At 36.3% G+C, this 14,538-nt stretch overlaps 1 protein-coding gene across 1 annotated transcript in view; it reads left to right on the top strand.

Annotated features, from left to right (window-relative positions):
- LOC129711157 (protein unc-13 homolog A-like) overlaps positions 1-14,538 on the top strand; it is a 162,571-nt gene that overhangs the window by 35,185 nt on the left and 112,848 nt on the right. The window contains exons 8-9 of the mRNA XM_055658609.1: positions 5,370-5,405; positions 10,327-10,549. Of these exons, the coding sequence (XP_055514584.1) occupies positions 5,370-5,405; positions 10,327-10,549 (259 nt within the window). The remainder of the gene's footprint in view (positions 1-5,369; positions 5,406-10,326; positions 10,550-14,538) is intronic.

Below are 14,538 nucleotides of genomic sequence, written 5' to 3'. Positions count from 1 at the left end.
ATAACATTTCAGCAATAAAGGATTCATAATGTTAGTTTTCCTAATTATTTGCTCTATCTACATTCTAGCCTTTTGCAAATCATGCGCCAGGGCACCAGATCCTTCTGCCCCTCAGAATTCTGCAGGCTCTCACTATTTAAGTACAATGGTTTTTATCTTTCATAGTGTTATTGGGTTGGAATCATAGAATTTCATACAACAGAAATGGTCCCGCTAAAATATGCCATTGTGTATATTCCCATTTAATATTCCATGCTCCAAATTTTTACCTGGTCACTAAACATGTCACTTTGAAATCTCCTTATGTGAACTTTCTTCAATTTTTGTGCCATCAGCAATTGGTTTATCATGCCCTGGTATTGATCTAAATTATTTTTGATGTCTTGAACTTGAATCTTAATTTTGAAACGACAGCAGACCACTTTTCTTGCTGCATAATCCAGAGCCTGACTCCCCAGTTAATAAGTTATTCTAGTCCAGAATTTCTGGTGAGAGTAATGGTGAAATAATCACTGCACACTATTGTAATAGCTGAAAACTGACAACAGCACAACAAAACCTTTGATGATATGGTGCTTTAAACTTAGCAAAAACATCTCAAGCTGCTTTTCAGAACAATTATCAAACAAAATTGACCAAGTCATGTAAAAAATATTAAGCAATTTTAGTCAAGAGATAGGTTTTTAAGAAGGTAGTAGAGAAGGAAATAAATTCATCAGCTTTGGGCTCTAAGGCTGGTCACACAGATGATGGTGGTGGAGAAATTACATTTGGGGATGATCATAGAATTATAGCAGAGCAGAGTAGAGATTTTTGGAGGATGTTAATCCAAGAGATTGGGTAGTTAAGGATGAAATTTTGCTTTTGGATGATTTCTCAACTAAGGGGTGGAGCATGAGGGAGGCTCGCCAGGACTGCACAGAAATAGTCAACTCTGAGGCAAGAATGTAATGCCCTGCACATTCATTCAGGGCAACAATAGGACATTGCAGTTGCACATTCTCCAATGTACACAAAAGCTTTTTACTGTACTTTGGCGCACATGACAATAAATTAAACTAAACTAAGCATCCACCTCAACCTCAATCTGTCCTTACAAATGCTCATTGGTCTATTATTTCATTTGTTCTCTACCTCTCATTCCAACAAGAAGTGCAGGTCATCATAAATTCTGCAGGTACGGAAGGGGGAGTTGTGGAGGTTCATTGGTATGCAGCCGTGAATCATGTTGACTGCACTTGAACAGCAAGTGAAATGTGATCATGTCACATTAACTTGCAAATTTGAACTTGGCACTAGTAATGCACATTTTTGCACATCCAACTGAAGAGGGTGGAGGTTGATTCCTCGGTTGAATCCTTGCGAGAGCAGGATTTGTGGATATCATGCACAGCTCAGTTGCTTGCAGCCGGTAGTTATTAAACTAGGTAGTTATTCACCTGGTGACTCATACTTCACAAGTCATAGAGTAGCTCATGATGATAGAGGTAGCTATGATGATCCTGTGGCAAGTGTTCTCCAAGCTATGCACAGTTGGAGACAGATGGTATACCTCAGGGTACAACCAATGATTAGAATTATCATGGACCAGTGCAAGAGAATGAATTATTTACTAACAGCATTTCCAAGCATTCTGATCATGATTGCAGAGAAAGTGAAGGAGTTTGCCTTGATCGTGAGTGATGTAATATTATAGGACAATGCAATAATTTAATCTTATCTCAGTTGAATATCACTTCTGGCAATTTTTTACATCTTGACTGGAAAGAAAAGTGTGTGTTAAACTAAAAAGGGTGACACATACTGGATCAGTAGTCTTGGCATTGCAATGTTGTAATGACTTTCACCAAAACACCCACGCAATGCAGTTGGGTAAACATAAGGATGGTGACTAAAGAGGGCACATGTGGGGAAATCTCAATTTTTGCTTGTGGTCCCAGAGAATTGATGTTTAAAGAAAATGTGCAAGGTTTCAATGAAAACACAGGAGTGGTAGGTTACTGCAATATGCTACCAGGGGAGCTGGTAGGAGCAGATATTATAGCAATGTTTACGACAGTTTAAGGCATTTAGACAGGCACATGAGCAGCCAGGCAATAGAGGAATATGGACCATGTGCAGACAAATGAGATTGGTTTAGATTGACATCACAGTCAGTATATTTGCTATCTTTTGAGTTTCGAGTTTGTGTTTGTGTGCACTGATTGGGCCAGTGGATCCAACCTAATCTCCTCCAGATGCTGGGTTTTTGTTTGAGAGAAGAAAATGACTTGACTGACTCTTGGATATATACCTGTGAAGTGTAGCTATTTGCCTCTGTTCTCTAAGTGATGCTGCAGCAATTGGTGTCATGCTTTCTAACATGGTTGCTGTAATCAACCTGTTTTCAGAAACTGCACAGCCAATTTGAATGGATTAGCTAGTATGCAAATTGTATACAGTTACAAGAGTGCGAGGGAGGGAGAGAAATCACATTTATCTCATCAGATCTCTGCAGCTTAGTAGTTAGACCTTTCTTCAAACAGGAGTTGATCATTGGGGTGTACTGGGATTTTTAAACCTTGGAGCTCGGGTATATATTATTCCCCCCATATCAAATTCAAAAATTGAAATAATGAACTGAGGTAGCTGAGGCTCATGCAGTTGCAAAAATGAAAGGTGGCAGTCATTGCATGAATATTTTATGGGAATTGTGAAGTTTCTTCTTCTCTTAGTAGCAATTCGTGCATTGGAGATTTGGGGAGGGAATTGACACAGAGCAGAAAAATTATCCTTCAGCCACAGTGTTTAAGTAGCATTTTCAAGTAATTTTGTTGCTTACACTTCACAAGATACTGCCAGCCACATTGATGAGGACTATGAGGGTGGGAAATATGCCTCAAGTCAATTATCTTTTTTATTTTCTACAGTCATAATTGATAGGCCATGAAACTGGTAACATTCTAAATGTTGCACAAAAGAAAATTGCTTTCAAGGGGTGCTTTCTCTGCAGCTTGGATAGTTTCATGCTTTGGTGAATGAACACCAGTCCTGAAAAAGCAGCTCTGCTTTATTTTACCTATCAAAAAATTACATAAAAAACGATGTCTGTAAAAACAGGAGCCCCCTTCTTATTTATTACATTCTGCAATGCTTTAATATATCACCAAAATGAATTTTGAAGCAATTCATTAGCAAAACATAAAAGGTCTAGGCTCCTATTTGAAGCTTAGTGTTAGAAACACATTTTTATGCCAATATCTGATATTTCCTCTCTACATGTCTGTTTCCAGAGCATAACCAATATAAGGGAATATTAAAAACTAACATAAATAGAAGGTACATCAGGGATGCAAGAAATAAATGTAAGCTAGGAGACACAAGAGACTTCAGATTATGGAGTCTTGAACAAAAAAAGAAACTTCTTGAAGAATACTAGGGATCAAGCAGCATCTGTGGAGGCAACACGATGGTCGATATTTGAGGTCGAGACCCTGTAACAGTCCTGAGTTCTTCCAGTAGTTTACAAATGTAAGCTTAGTGTGTCACATATAGGCAATCCCCCTCAGTAAATAAAAGTTAATGAACCACTCAATTTAACATTTTAAGGACAAGGGAACTCATTTGCATACAGTGGCTTGCCAAAGTATTCATACCCCTTGAACTTTTCCACATTTTGTCACGTTACAACCACAAATGTAAATGTATTTTATTGGGATTTTATGTGATAGACCAACACAAAGTGGCGCATAATTGTGAAGTGGAAGGAAAATGATACATGGTTTTCAAATTTTTTTACAAATAAAAAACTGAAAAGTGTGGCGTGCAAACGTATTCAGCCCCCCTGAGTCAATGCTTTGTAGAACCACCTTTCGCTGCAATTACAGCTGCAAGTCTTTTGGGGTATGTCTCTACCAGCTTTGCACATCTAGAGACTGAAATTTTTGCCCATTCTTCTTTGCAAAATAGCTCAAGCTCAGTCAGATTGGATGGAGAGCATCAGTGAACACAAATTTTCAAGTCTTGCCAGAGATTCTCAATTGGATTTAGGTTTGGACTTTGACTGGGCCATTCTAACACATGAATATGCTTTGTTCTAAACCATTCCATTGTAGCTCTGGCTGTATGTTTAGGGTCATTGTTCTGCTGGAAGGTGAACCTCCATCCCAGTCTCAAGTCTTTTGCAGACTCTAACAGGTTTTCTTCCAAGATTGCCCTGTATTTGGCTCCATCCATCTTCCCATCAACTCTGACCAGCTTCCCTGTCCCTGCTGAAGAAAAGCATCCCCACAGCATGATGCTGCCACCACCATGTTTCACAGTGGGGATGGTGTGTTCAGGGTGATGTGCAGTGTTAGTTTTCCGCCACACATAGCATTTTGCATTTAGGCCAAAAACTTCAATTTTGGTCTCATCTGACCAGAGCACCTTCCTCCACATGTTTGCTGTGTCCCCCACATGGCTTGTGGCAAACTGCAAACGGGACTTCTTACGGCTTTTTTTCAACAATGGCTTTCTTCTTGCCACTCTTCCATAAAGGCCCGATTTGTGGAGTGCATGACTAGTTGTCCTGTGGACAGATTCTCCCACCTGAGCTGTGGATCTCTGCAGCTCCTCCAGAGTTACCATGGGCCTCTTGGCTGGTTCTCTGATCAATGCTCTCCTTGCCCAGCCTATCAGTTTAGGTGGACGGCCATGTCTTGGTAGGTTTGCAGTTGTGCCATATTCTTTCCACTTTCGGATGATGGATTGAACAGTGCTCCGTGAGATGTTCAAAGCTTGAGATATTTTTTTATAACCTAACCCTGCTTTTAACTTCTCCACAACTTTATCCCTGACCTGTCTGGTGTGTTCCTTGGGCTTCATGATGCTGTTTGTTCACTAATGTTCTCTAACAAACCTCTGAGGCCTTCACAGAACAGCTGTATTTATACTGAGATTAGATTACACAAACGTGGACTCTATTTATTAATTAGGTGACTTCTGAAGGCAATTGGTTGCACTGGATTTTATTTAGGGGTATCAGAGTAAAGGGGGCTGAATACTTTTGCACGCCACACCTTTCAGTTTTTTATTTGTAAAAAAATTTGAAAACCATGTATCATTTTCCTTCCACTTCACAATTATGTGCCACTTTGTGTTGGTCTATCACATAAAATCCCAATAAAATACATTTACATTTGTGGTTGTAACGTGACAAAATGTGGAAAAGTTCAAGGGGCATGAATACTTTTGCAAGCCACTGTAGGTTTCAAAATAAAACCTAGGAAGAAAAACATTTTTGAGTGGTGATGTAAGTTTGATAACACGACTACCTGCTTTTATTGCTTAGTTAGTCATCATTGTGTGTAGTTTTTTTTAATTGTTTGCTATCCTTTATTACCCCACAGGCAACTGGAGCTATTTCGGCTGGGGAGAAAATCAAAGTATGTAATTATTTGTTGCTTCTTACTGACAATATATCTATTATTAGACTGCAAATTCAGTCAAATATAGATTATCGTGTTCAGTGAGTAAATAACGTTTTTAACAGGTCAACAGATTTTTTGATACAGAATGAGGTTGATAGACCAGGCTACTTTTTTGTTTAAACAAACTTTGCACCAGATATTCTTAAAAAAATTATTATATAATTTGGCTTTAACTGCAAGGAAATTGAATAACCTAAAGAACAAATATTGAGATTATACATTATCATTATTAAATACAAGATAACATAAATGTTGATCATTTTTGTTTCCTAATTAGTCAAAATTATTTTATTAATCAAAATTAGCTATATTGATCACACACATTGTTTCAAATAGTTCTGTGGCATATAATTAAATATGCCTTGATATTTGAAGTAAAGTAATGTAATATGCCAAAGCAAAACATTACAGATGTTGGAGATACTTGGGTATCTCCAACAAGTAGGGTCTGTGGGGAGAGCTAATATTTCGGGTTGATGATTCTGTTGAAAGATCATGGATTGCTCTCCACAGATGCTGCTTGAACTGCTGAGTATTTTCTGTCTTTGTGTGTGTGTGTGTACACGTGCACGGATGTGTATGCGTGCGTGTATAAATGCAGGCACTTAAGTAATTTCAGTTTTGTGATATTGAACTTTTAATTATCTGAACAATAGCAAGATGTTGAAAGTTTTTAAAGAAATTGCATTATACACAAGTAAAATTATTTATCTTTTAATCTTTTTTATTCAGGACATGCAGTTAAATAGTTATTTCATTCTGAAGATCATTCTTTCCAACCATTTTTGGGAAAATAGTTTCAGTAATAGTATCAAATCACTGGCAATTGTTTGAAGGGAGTTTTAGTTTAATTTCATGTGGTCACTGTAAATTACTTCAGCAAAAGATGAAAGATAGAAGCACTGGTTGAAATTGATGGGAGAACAAGGAAATAAGTGCAACATGTGATTAATTGGGAATGTTCTGAGAACTCGGTGGGTTGAAAGGCCTCCTACATTAAAAAATAAATATGTGACGTAAGAAACTAATTACGATAACTTTTTAGGAGATATTTATCTCTACACATGGTGGATGAGTTTGTTAACGTAGTAGGTTGCAGTTAATTATCGTTAATTATACACATGGCAAATTATAAAATTGTAAATGAGAAATTGAGCATAACTCACAGTGACAACTTCTGGATGTAAGAAGAGATATTTTCATATGTCACTTTTCCATAGGTTTAATGCTAACCATTTGGAAAGAGCAATCCTATAATTCAATGGACGAATAGTCCAGCTGCTAGAACAGTGGTTGCTTACAGCTCTTAAAGTCTGGGTCCAACCCTTACTTCCTTACTTTTGGGCATTAACATTTCCAGCAGATCTATTGGTGGCATTTGATCAAAAACAACTTTGAATATCCATCTAAACTAGCAACTGTTCATCAGTCATCCTTGTTATTTCATTTAAAAAAAAAATCTGCTGAGATTAAATTTTTAGCTAGTTCATGAAATATCCAGATCCCAAATGCACAAAGCATGGTCCATCTATGTTTTATTCTGAAACCAAATGCCAATACCTTAACTTCTTCTGATAATATTTCGGCGACCTAAAACTTGCCCGTAATCAAAACTAGCCTATTTACTTATGAACCTGCACCAATCCCTTCATAATTGAAACCATCTTGAATATTTTATCTTGCATCAAGGGCATTTGGACAATTAAGATTCATGCCTGGTTGATGAATTCCCACACTCAATCCACCTGAAATTATGGTTGAGTGTGACATTCAGCTTTCATTCGCATTTTTTAAGCTAATTTCCTTATCATCATTCTTCATTACCATGGTTCCATTACTTTTTTTGTGACAGGCACATTGTCTAATAAACAATTTTTTTGAGTGGGTAACTTCTATACAATATACTGGGAAGAAATATTTTTGTGGATTGTACATAGTACTCTGAAAGCTGAATATAGAACATTCAGAAAGCATTTGATAAGGTCCCACATAGGAGATTAGTGGGCAGAATTAGGGCACATGGTATTGGTGATAGAGTGCTGACATGGATAGAGAAGTGGTTGGCAGACTCTTTACAATAGTTTAGTGCAATAGTACATAAAACAATAACAGAAAAAAACGTTTAGGTTCAAGAAAGAAATTGGAAATAAAAAAACTGCAGGAGCTGGAAATCTGAAATGAAAATAGAAAATCTGGAAACATTCAACAGGAAAGAGAAACACGGGTATAATGCTTCAGATCAAATGTCATTTATTAGAATTGGGAAAGAGAAAACAAATTACCGTAGTTTTCAGTTGCAAGAAGGGTGGAGGAGGGATGGGAAAGACAAAGGGACTTTCTCTGATAGGGTGGATAAAGATTCCCTGATGATGAGTTGTTGATGGAGTTGGAGTCATCTGATTGATAGATGGATGAAAATAGAGATAGAGGGAGAGTGAGAATACAAAGGGGCACGGCATCTGAAATAGAGATCAGAGCACATTGTTTTAAATACATTTTATTAGAATGTTGTCAATTTTAACCCGTTCAAACAACTTCTGTTTTTTATATGTCTTTGGATACCAATGACTTCAAAAATATTTGAAAAACCTCACAGGCTTTTGTCAGATTATTTTGCCTTGATTCCTGTCAGAGGATCTCAGGGTCCTGGTGATGTTAAGCACTAAATCAACTGAAGCCTAATTGTCAATAAAGTCAGACTGTTGCTGCACCTATCCTTTAGTTTATTGTCACGTGTACAGTGAAAAGCTTTTGTTGCGTGCTAACCAATCAGTGAAAAGACAGTACATGATTACAGTCGAGCCATTCACAGTGTAGAGATATATGATAAAGGGAATAAAGTGAATAACGTTTAGTGCAAGTTAAAGTCCAATCTAAGATAGACTGAGGATCTGCAATAAGGTCTCCATTTGACTCGGGGATCAGTACAGCACAGGAATGCCCCTTCGGCCCACAATGTTCGTGCCAAACATAATAATAATAATAAATTTTATTTGCGGGCGCCTTTCAAAGTCTCAAGGGCACCTTACAGAAATTAACAAGAGAGAAAAAACATATAGTCGGAGTAAAATAAATAATGACATCACCAATACACAAATTAAAGACAGAATTCGCTCCAAAGACAAAAAATCAAAAACACAATATGAAGAGAGAGCAGCGGCAGCTAAACCGCGCCAGCGTCCACTCTCCCTTCCGACAGCCATCTTGGACACAAACTAACATATTCACATTACACACAAAAAAAAACCATCCCCCCACAATGGATATCACTGTGGGAGAAGGCACAATGTCCAGTCCCCATCCCCAGTTCTCCCAAAGTCAGGTCTATTGAGGCCTCCGTTATTGCCTCTACGGAGGCTCGATGTTCCTGGCCGTTCTGGCCGGGTGCTGTTGCCCCGGCGTCAGGAGAGTCCTTTCAGCGGCTGGGCCACCTGGAACGGCCGCTTCCTAACTGGGGACCGCGGCTTCCGAAGCCGACAAGGCTGCGCCGGTTTGGAGCTCCCAGGCTCCCGATGTTAAAGTCGGCGCCGCCAAGATGATGCCAAGTTTAAATTATCTCATTTAGTTGTACATGATCTATATCCCACTATTCCTTGAACTTCCACATGCCTCTCTAATAGCCCCTTAAACACCACTATTTTATCTGCCTCCACCACCACCCTGGCAATGTGTTCCAGGCATGTGTGTAAAAGCAAAAATTGCCCCACATCTCTCCATTAAACGTGGCCCCCTCTCAACTTTTAGCTTATGCTCTCTAGTGAAGGAACATTTCCACACTAGAAAAAGGTTGTCTATCTTATCTATGCCTCTCATAATGTTATATACTTCTATCAAGTCTCCCCTCAACCTTCGACACGCCATAGAAAACAATCCAAGTTTATCAAACTCTCTTTGTATCTGATACTGTCGGTATGGCTGTGGCTTGCCGAGATATTCAAGGTCCAGTATAGTTCCCCTCCTCAAATCAGACTATCTACATACTGTTTAAGGAGTCCACCTTGGATATACCCAACAAATTCTGCCTCATCTAATCATCTTGCACTAAGTCGCAGTCAATGAATCAAGGACAGTCAAAAGCATGCATGTGTACAAAGTCAGTAACTCATGGAGAGAGTGCAAGACTGGTCAGTGGGCTGCATCAATTAAAATTAGTCTTGTGTTTCTGTTTTGTGGAATCTGGGTTTATTTCTATTATACTGATAATTGACACTTAGCGACAATTGACATGGCCTTTGACAGCATAACAAACAAAAATGGCATCTAAACAATACAAATTTGGGGGCCACAACTTGTGGAGCCTGCTGTCCCAATCACCACTTGTCGCCCTTTTGGCTTTGTGAGTTGGCTGTGCTGACAAGACATTGAATTAATTTGTGCCGACATGGGGGTGTTTAAGATGGGAAGTGAATTTGAGGTGCAAAATGGGTCGGGCATTATCTGACCCATTGTTTTCATAACTTAGCCCCAAGGATCAATTCCTGGTCAATACTTTCCTGTATCTAATGCTCTTGCTGCTTGTGCTACAAACTGCTAGATCAATGAGGAAAATTATTATGAACTTCAGCTTCTTCTAAAATAGTGTTATACAGTTTTCAGATCTTCACAACTTCCTTTAATCTTAGACCAACTGTCCTTTGAGGAATGAGCTACCCAGTTAATTTGTGTTATTAGCTGCTGTTGCATCCTTTTAAATCTTTCCAAACATGACAGAATCCAGGTATATATTAAACAATGCTATCCATCGGGTGCAAGTTGTGAGAATTGTGAAAATATTGAAGATCTTGAAACATTTTGGAAATAATACTCTTTGAAACTGGTATTATTTTACAATTCTGTAAATTCATCATTGTGGCAATGTGGTTTTCATTGTTTATAGACAATGAAGATCCTGACAGTGCAGTGGATGACAGAGACAGCGACTATCGAAGTGAAACTAGCAACAGCATCCCACCTCCATATTTTACAACATCTCAGCCTAATGCATCAGTCCATCAGTATTCCATTTCTTCACGGCATCAACAGAATGGATCGCGGGATTCTTGCACTGATTCTATTCACAGTTATGAGCTAGATTATTCAGATCATCAGAGGCCAATAAGGTACAATTTATTTTGTTGATGGCTGTTTGGTTTTACAAACAAGTATTATTTTCAGTCTATATTGATTGTTGTTTTCAGTTAAAAGTGGGTTATCCAGTAAAAGCATTGTGCTATATCCTGAGACTGCACAGTGGTTGTAGACGAGATTGTGGTTTATTCTTGATGTGATTAATTTCTGGTCTAATTAAGTTCATTGGGAGTGTTCCGATATACTGGAGGTAATTCGGAGAGAGAACAAATGCCTCTTTAAAATTACGATATATGATTGGAGGTGTAAAATGCTTTCTTTCTTGCTAGGATAGGGGGAGGGAGCACAAGTAACAGGTTGTAATCAAAAATAATATTTACGGTACTTAGATGCTATTCTGTTATTAAGCTATCTAATCTTTATCATTCTGAAATGATTTTTGAGATTTATTTTCTAAAATGAAAATATCTGTGTTTTTTGTCATGTTTATACCTTTCTGACTGCCAATCTAATAATTGCTTGGTATCTCTCCCAGTATTTAAGTTAACCTGTAAATAGTTCTGAACTCTGGCCTGGAGCACAGTTTGACCAGGGTGTGAGAGGACTAATACCGAAGTGATAGCACATTGGTGTAAATTAACATTCTAATTTGTCAGCTCCACTGTTAATAATGTTCACTGGTTAACAAAAATCACCTGGAAAAGAAGTGAGAGGTACCTGGCTGAATATATTTTGTCCATTGGAAGAGATATTCTTCCCACTCGCTGCCAGGGTAATTAAATAAATTTGCAAAAGGGTGTACACAATTGCTGATTTCCTATTTTGAGAGATTGTGGTTTTAATGTGAACTTGAATCAGTTTAAATATATGAAAAAAAGTTAATGCGCTACGCTACAGTTATGAAAGATAAGTTAAATATAATTCTTTGATAGAAATGTTGTTTTATGATGTCATTAGATAATTCTTGAATTACTATTTTTTAAAATAAAATTAATCATTGTATTTTTTGATTTATATGATATTTACCTCTATGTGAATGTAAGTAGGAAAGTATTCTACAAGCACAATTGTCTATAATGCATAAAGCTTTCAAAATGTTATAGTTAGCAACTTGATGTAATTATTTGAGTGAAGAATAATGATCCATAAATATATTTACATTGTTTTGATTATCAGTAATGAGAACAACATTTACAAACCAATTTCACAATATTTTTGGAGATATGATTTTGGAGATACGATTTAAAATATTCATTTAGAGGGAGTTAATAAAAATATTGTTATAATAGAATGTATGGGCATTTGCAACTGCTGTGAAAAATTCTGGTTTTATCTCTTTCTTTTGAACAAATTATTCTTTCTATTTGTTCCTCCTCCTAATTATATACAGTAGGTTGAATCTTCTTCAGTAGTGAGTCTGTGTGGCTCTATGCACAGGCAGAACGAAAATTCACATAGTCATCTGACGCTCTCCATTACACCTAATTCACTATATGTTATTTTTACTAAAGAAAAGATTTATCAAGCTCAATTCTTTTTTGAAAAAAACATCTAAGTTGGTTGTTTCTTATTTTGTTTCATTTGTAGATTTAGTAATTTTATCTTTATACAACGACTCTAAAATAGATGTTAAAACAAATTGTTCCAGGTTAACCCAACCATACTTTTGAAAAATGGGTTTTCTGTAACATTGTTTTCACTCAACAGTGTATGTTCATTCTCAACATAACTAAATATAATTTTCAGGATCTCTGCTCTTCATTTTGCAGTTGCTGGTGGAGCCTTTCTATTTATATTTCACCACTTTCTGATAAGTTTCTTTTCTACCTTTAGGTTGATTAGCTGCTAATAATTTGATTGCTTCCAGCCAGCATGGCAAGACCTATTCATTATTTATTTTCTGCACATTATAGGCAAAATGCACAACAGAGTTTGATGCTATTTTATAAAATTCATTACCTTGTAATCTTTTAATAAAACAATATTAGTAGACTCAATTATAATGTAATTTAGGACCTTTTATTGTAATTCTCAAAGCTTCAGCTTCTATCAATCAAATATATTAAGTATTTACTGTATCCACAGTCTGGAAGAAGAAAAAAAAGAGAATGTATAATACACTCTCTAGTTTACACACAACATGAAATAAAATATGACTGGCCAGGTAGCAGTTTCTTGGTTTCCTTCTTGGCATGGATATGTTGAAAGTACGAAATATTATTTACAACATGCCTAAAAACCCCCCACAATTACTTCCTTGAAATGATCATTACATCTAAACCTTTTTTTTTAACTTTAAATGTGCAAATGTGATTTATTAAGCTGTTGCAGTTCCATCCTGTAATTTGAAAACTAACGTTATATTTTGATACGTTATAACTTGACTAGTGCAAAGTTATTCATACATTATATTAGCCAAAGCATTTCTCATGGCAAGCAAACATTTTGAATGGTTGTAATAGCACACACTTTCACAAGCTAAGCCAAAATTATATTTTATTATGCATGTAATTGAACATTTTCAAATGTGTAATATATTGTATTATAAAACAATGCAAGTAATATAAATGCAGCATGATGTTGCATTTATAATTGTGATATTTACTACTTGATTTTATTACCTATATTTAAAATATTGTAGAAATATAAACATCATTAATGTAAATGAGTTTAAATATTAGTATTTATGCTGTAAGCTATTAGTGCATTTATTGTTCACTGAGTTTATGAAGGTGATTCTCTCTTAGGTTGCTCCCTGCTGATTGATAACATGTTAAATTAATCAGTTTTTTTTCATTTCTTTTAACTAGACATCAGAGTTCTTTCTAATTCTCTGCAGGGTAACCATGTATTTATTTGTACCAGTATAAGGAGATGAATACTGTGTGAAAATGCTTTAGGGGTAACGTTCTTTGATTTTAATTTGAAATATAATGATGTGTAATTTGAAGTTTGGTTAAAATATTACAAATTTAACAATTTGTGGGAAATATGTGGAGTGTAACATATCTGTAATTTAAATAATACCAAAGAAAATCAATGTGTAAAGATGCACACTATACTGGGAGCTAGTTTTTATAATTCATATTAAGATATTGAAGCATTCAAAAGCTTTTTAATGGGAACTTTATGTTCAGTTGGCTATTGCTTTTTGGAAAATCCTATACAGATATACTATGGTTACATGGTTGTTACCTTCACAGCTATATTCATCAAACATCTGTTCTCATTAATTGATATTTACTGCAGTGAAATTTGTTTATAACTTCAAACCGGAAATGTTGCTACTCATTTTTATATAACAGACTGTTATATTTTTATTCCCTGTCATTTGGTTTGCTATTGAAATGTTCTTACACCACAATATGAGAATGAACGTTAGAAAATGAAGGAACTATTGTGTACTATGTTGTGAGACCACTGTGCCTATGAATTCTTGCCAATGAAAAGACTGGCTTGCTTTTGCTAATAATAATTATGATGGTATAAGTCTTTTTGTCATTACCCTAAAAATAATCCTCTGTGCTCAAAACACTTGGTTGAGAATCCATCAACAAGTGGGCTGAGAAGTCAAATGCTTGTAATATTGATCCTCTTTTGGCATATTTGCAACAAAGTGTTGTGTAATTGATCAGTAATATATCTGAGTATTATATGATCAGTAATATATCTGAGTATTATATAAATTAATTTCATAAGTGATCAAAATACTGTTTTCTCAGTAGAGTATACAATTAAAAAGTAACTTTTTTGTTTATTTAATCTTCCCTCACATTTTTCCTCTTTGTGCTTTCCGCTTTCTCTGGTAGACGCTATGATAGCATAGACTCTGCCACAAATGGACGCAGTGACCTAGAGACTGCGTCAGACTCTAGCAGGCTAACCAGTCGTCAGTGTTCCCTTGAAAGTAGGCAGTCTCTAGATCTGTCGGATAGGTGGGTTTTAACCAAATCTATTGCCTTGTCATTAAACTAGACATTTGTGGTCTACAATGTGCTGTGGCTTCTTGTCTGGTAGTTGT

Source organism: Leucoraja erinacea, chromosome 29 (genome assembly GCF_028641065.1).
Source record: "Leucoraja erinacea ecotype New England chromosome 29, Leri_hhj_1, whole genome shotgun sequence".
NCBI lineage: Eukaryota > Metazoa > Chordata > Chondrichthyes > Rajiformes > Rajidae > Leucoraja > Leucoraja erinaceus.
The sequence above is the reverse complement of the archived record's forward strand: the minus strand, read 5'-3'. Positions and strand labels throughout refer to the sequence as shown.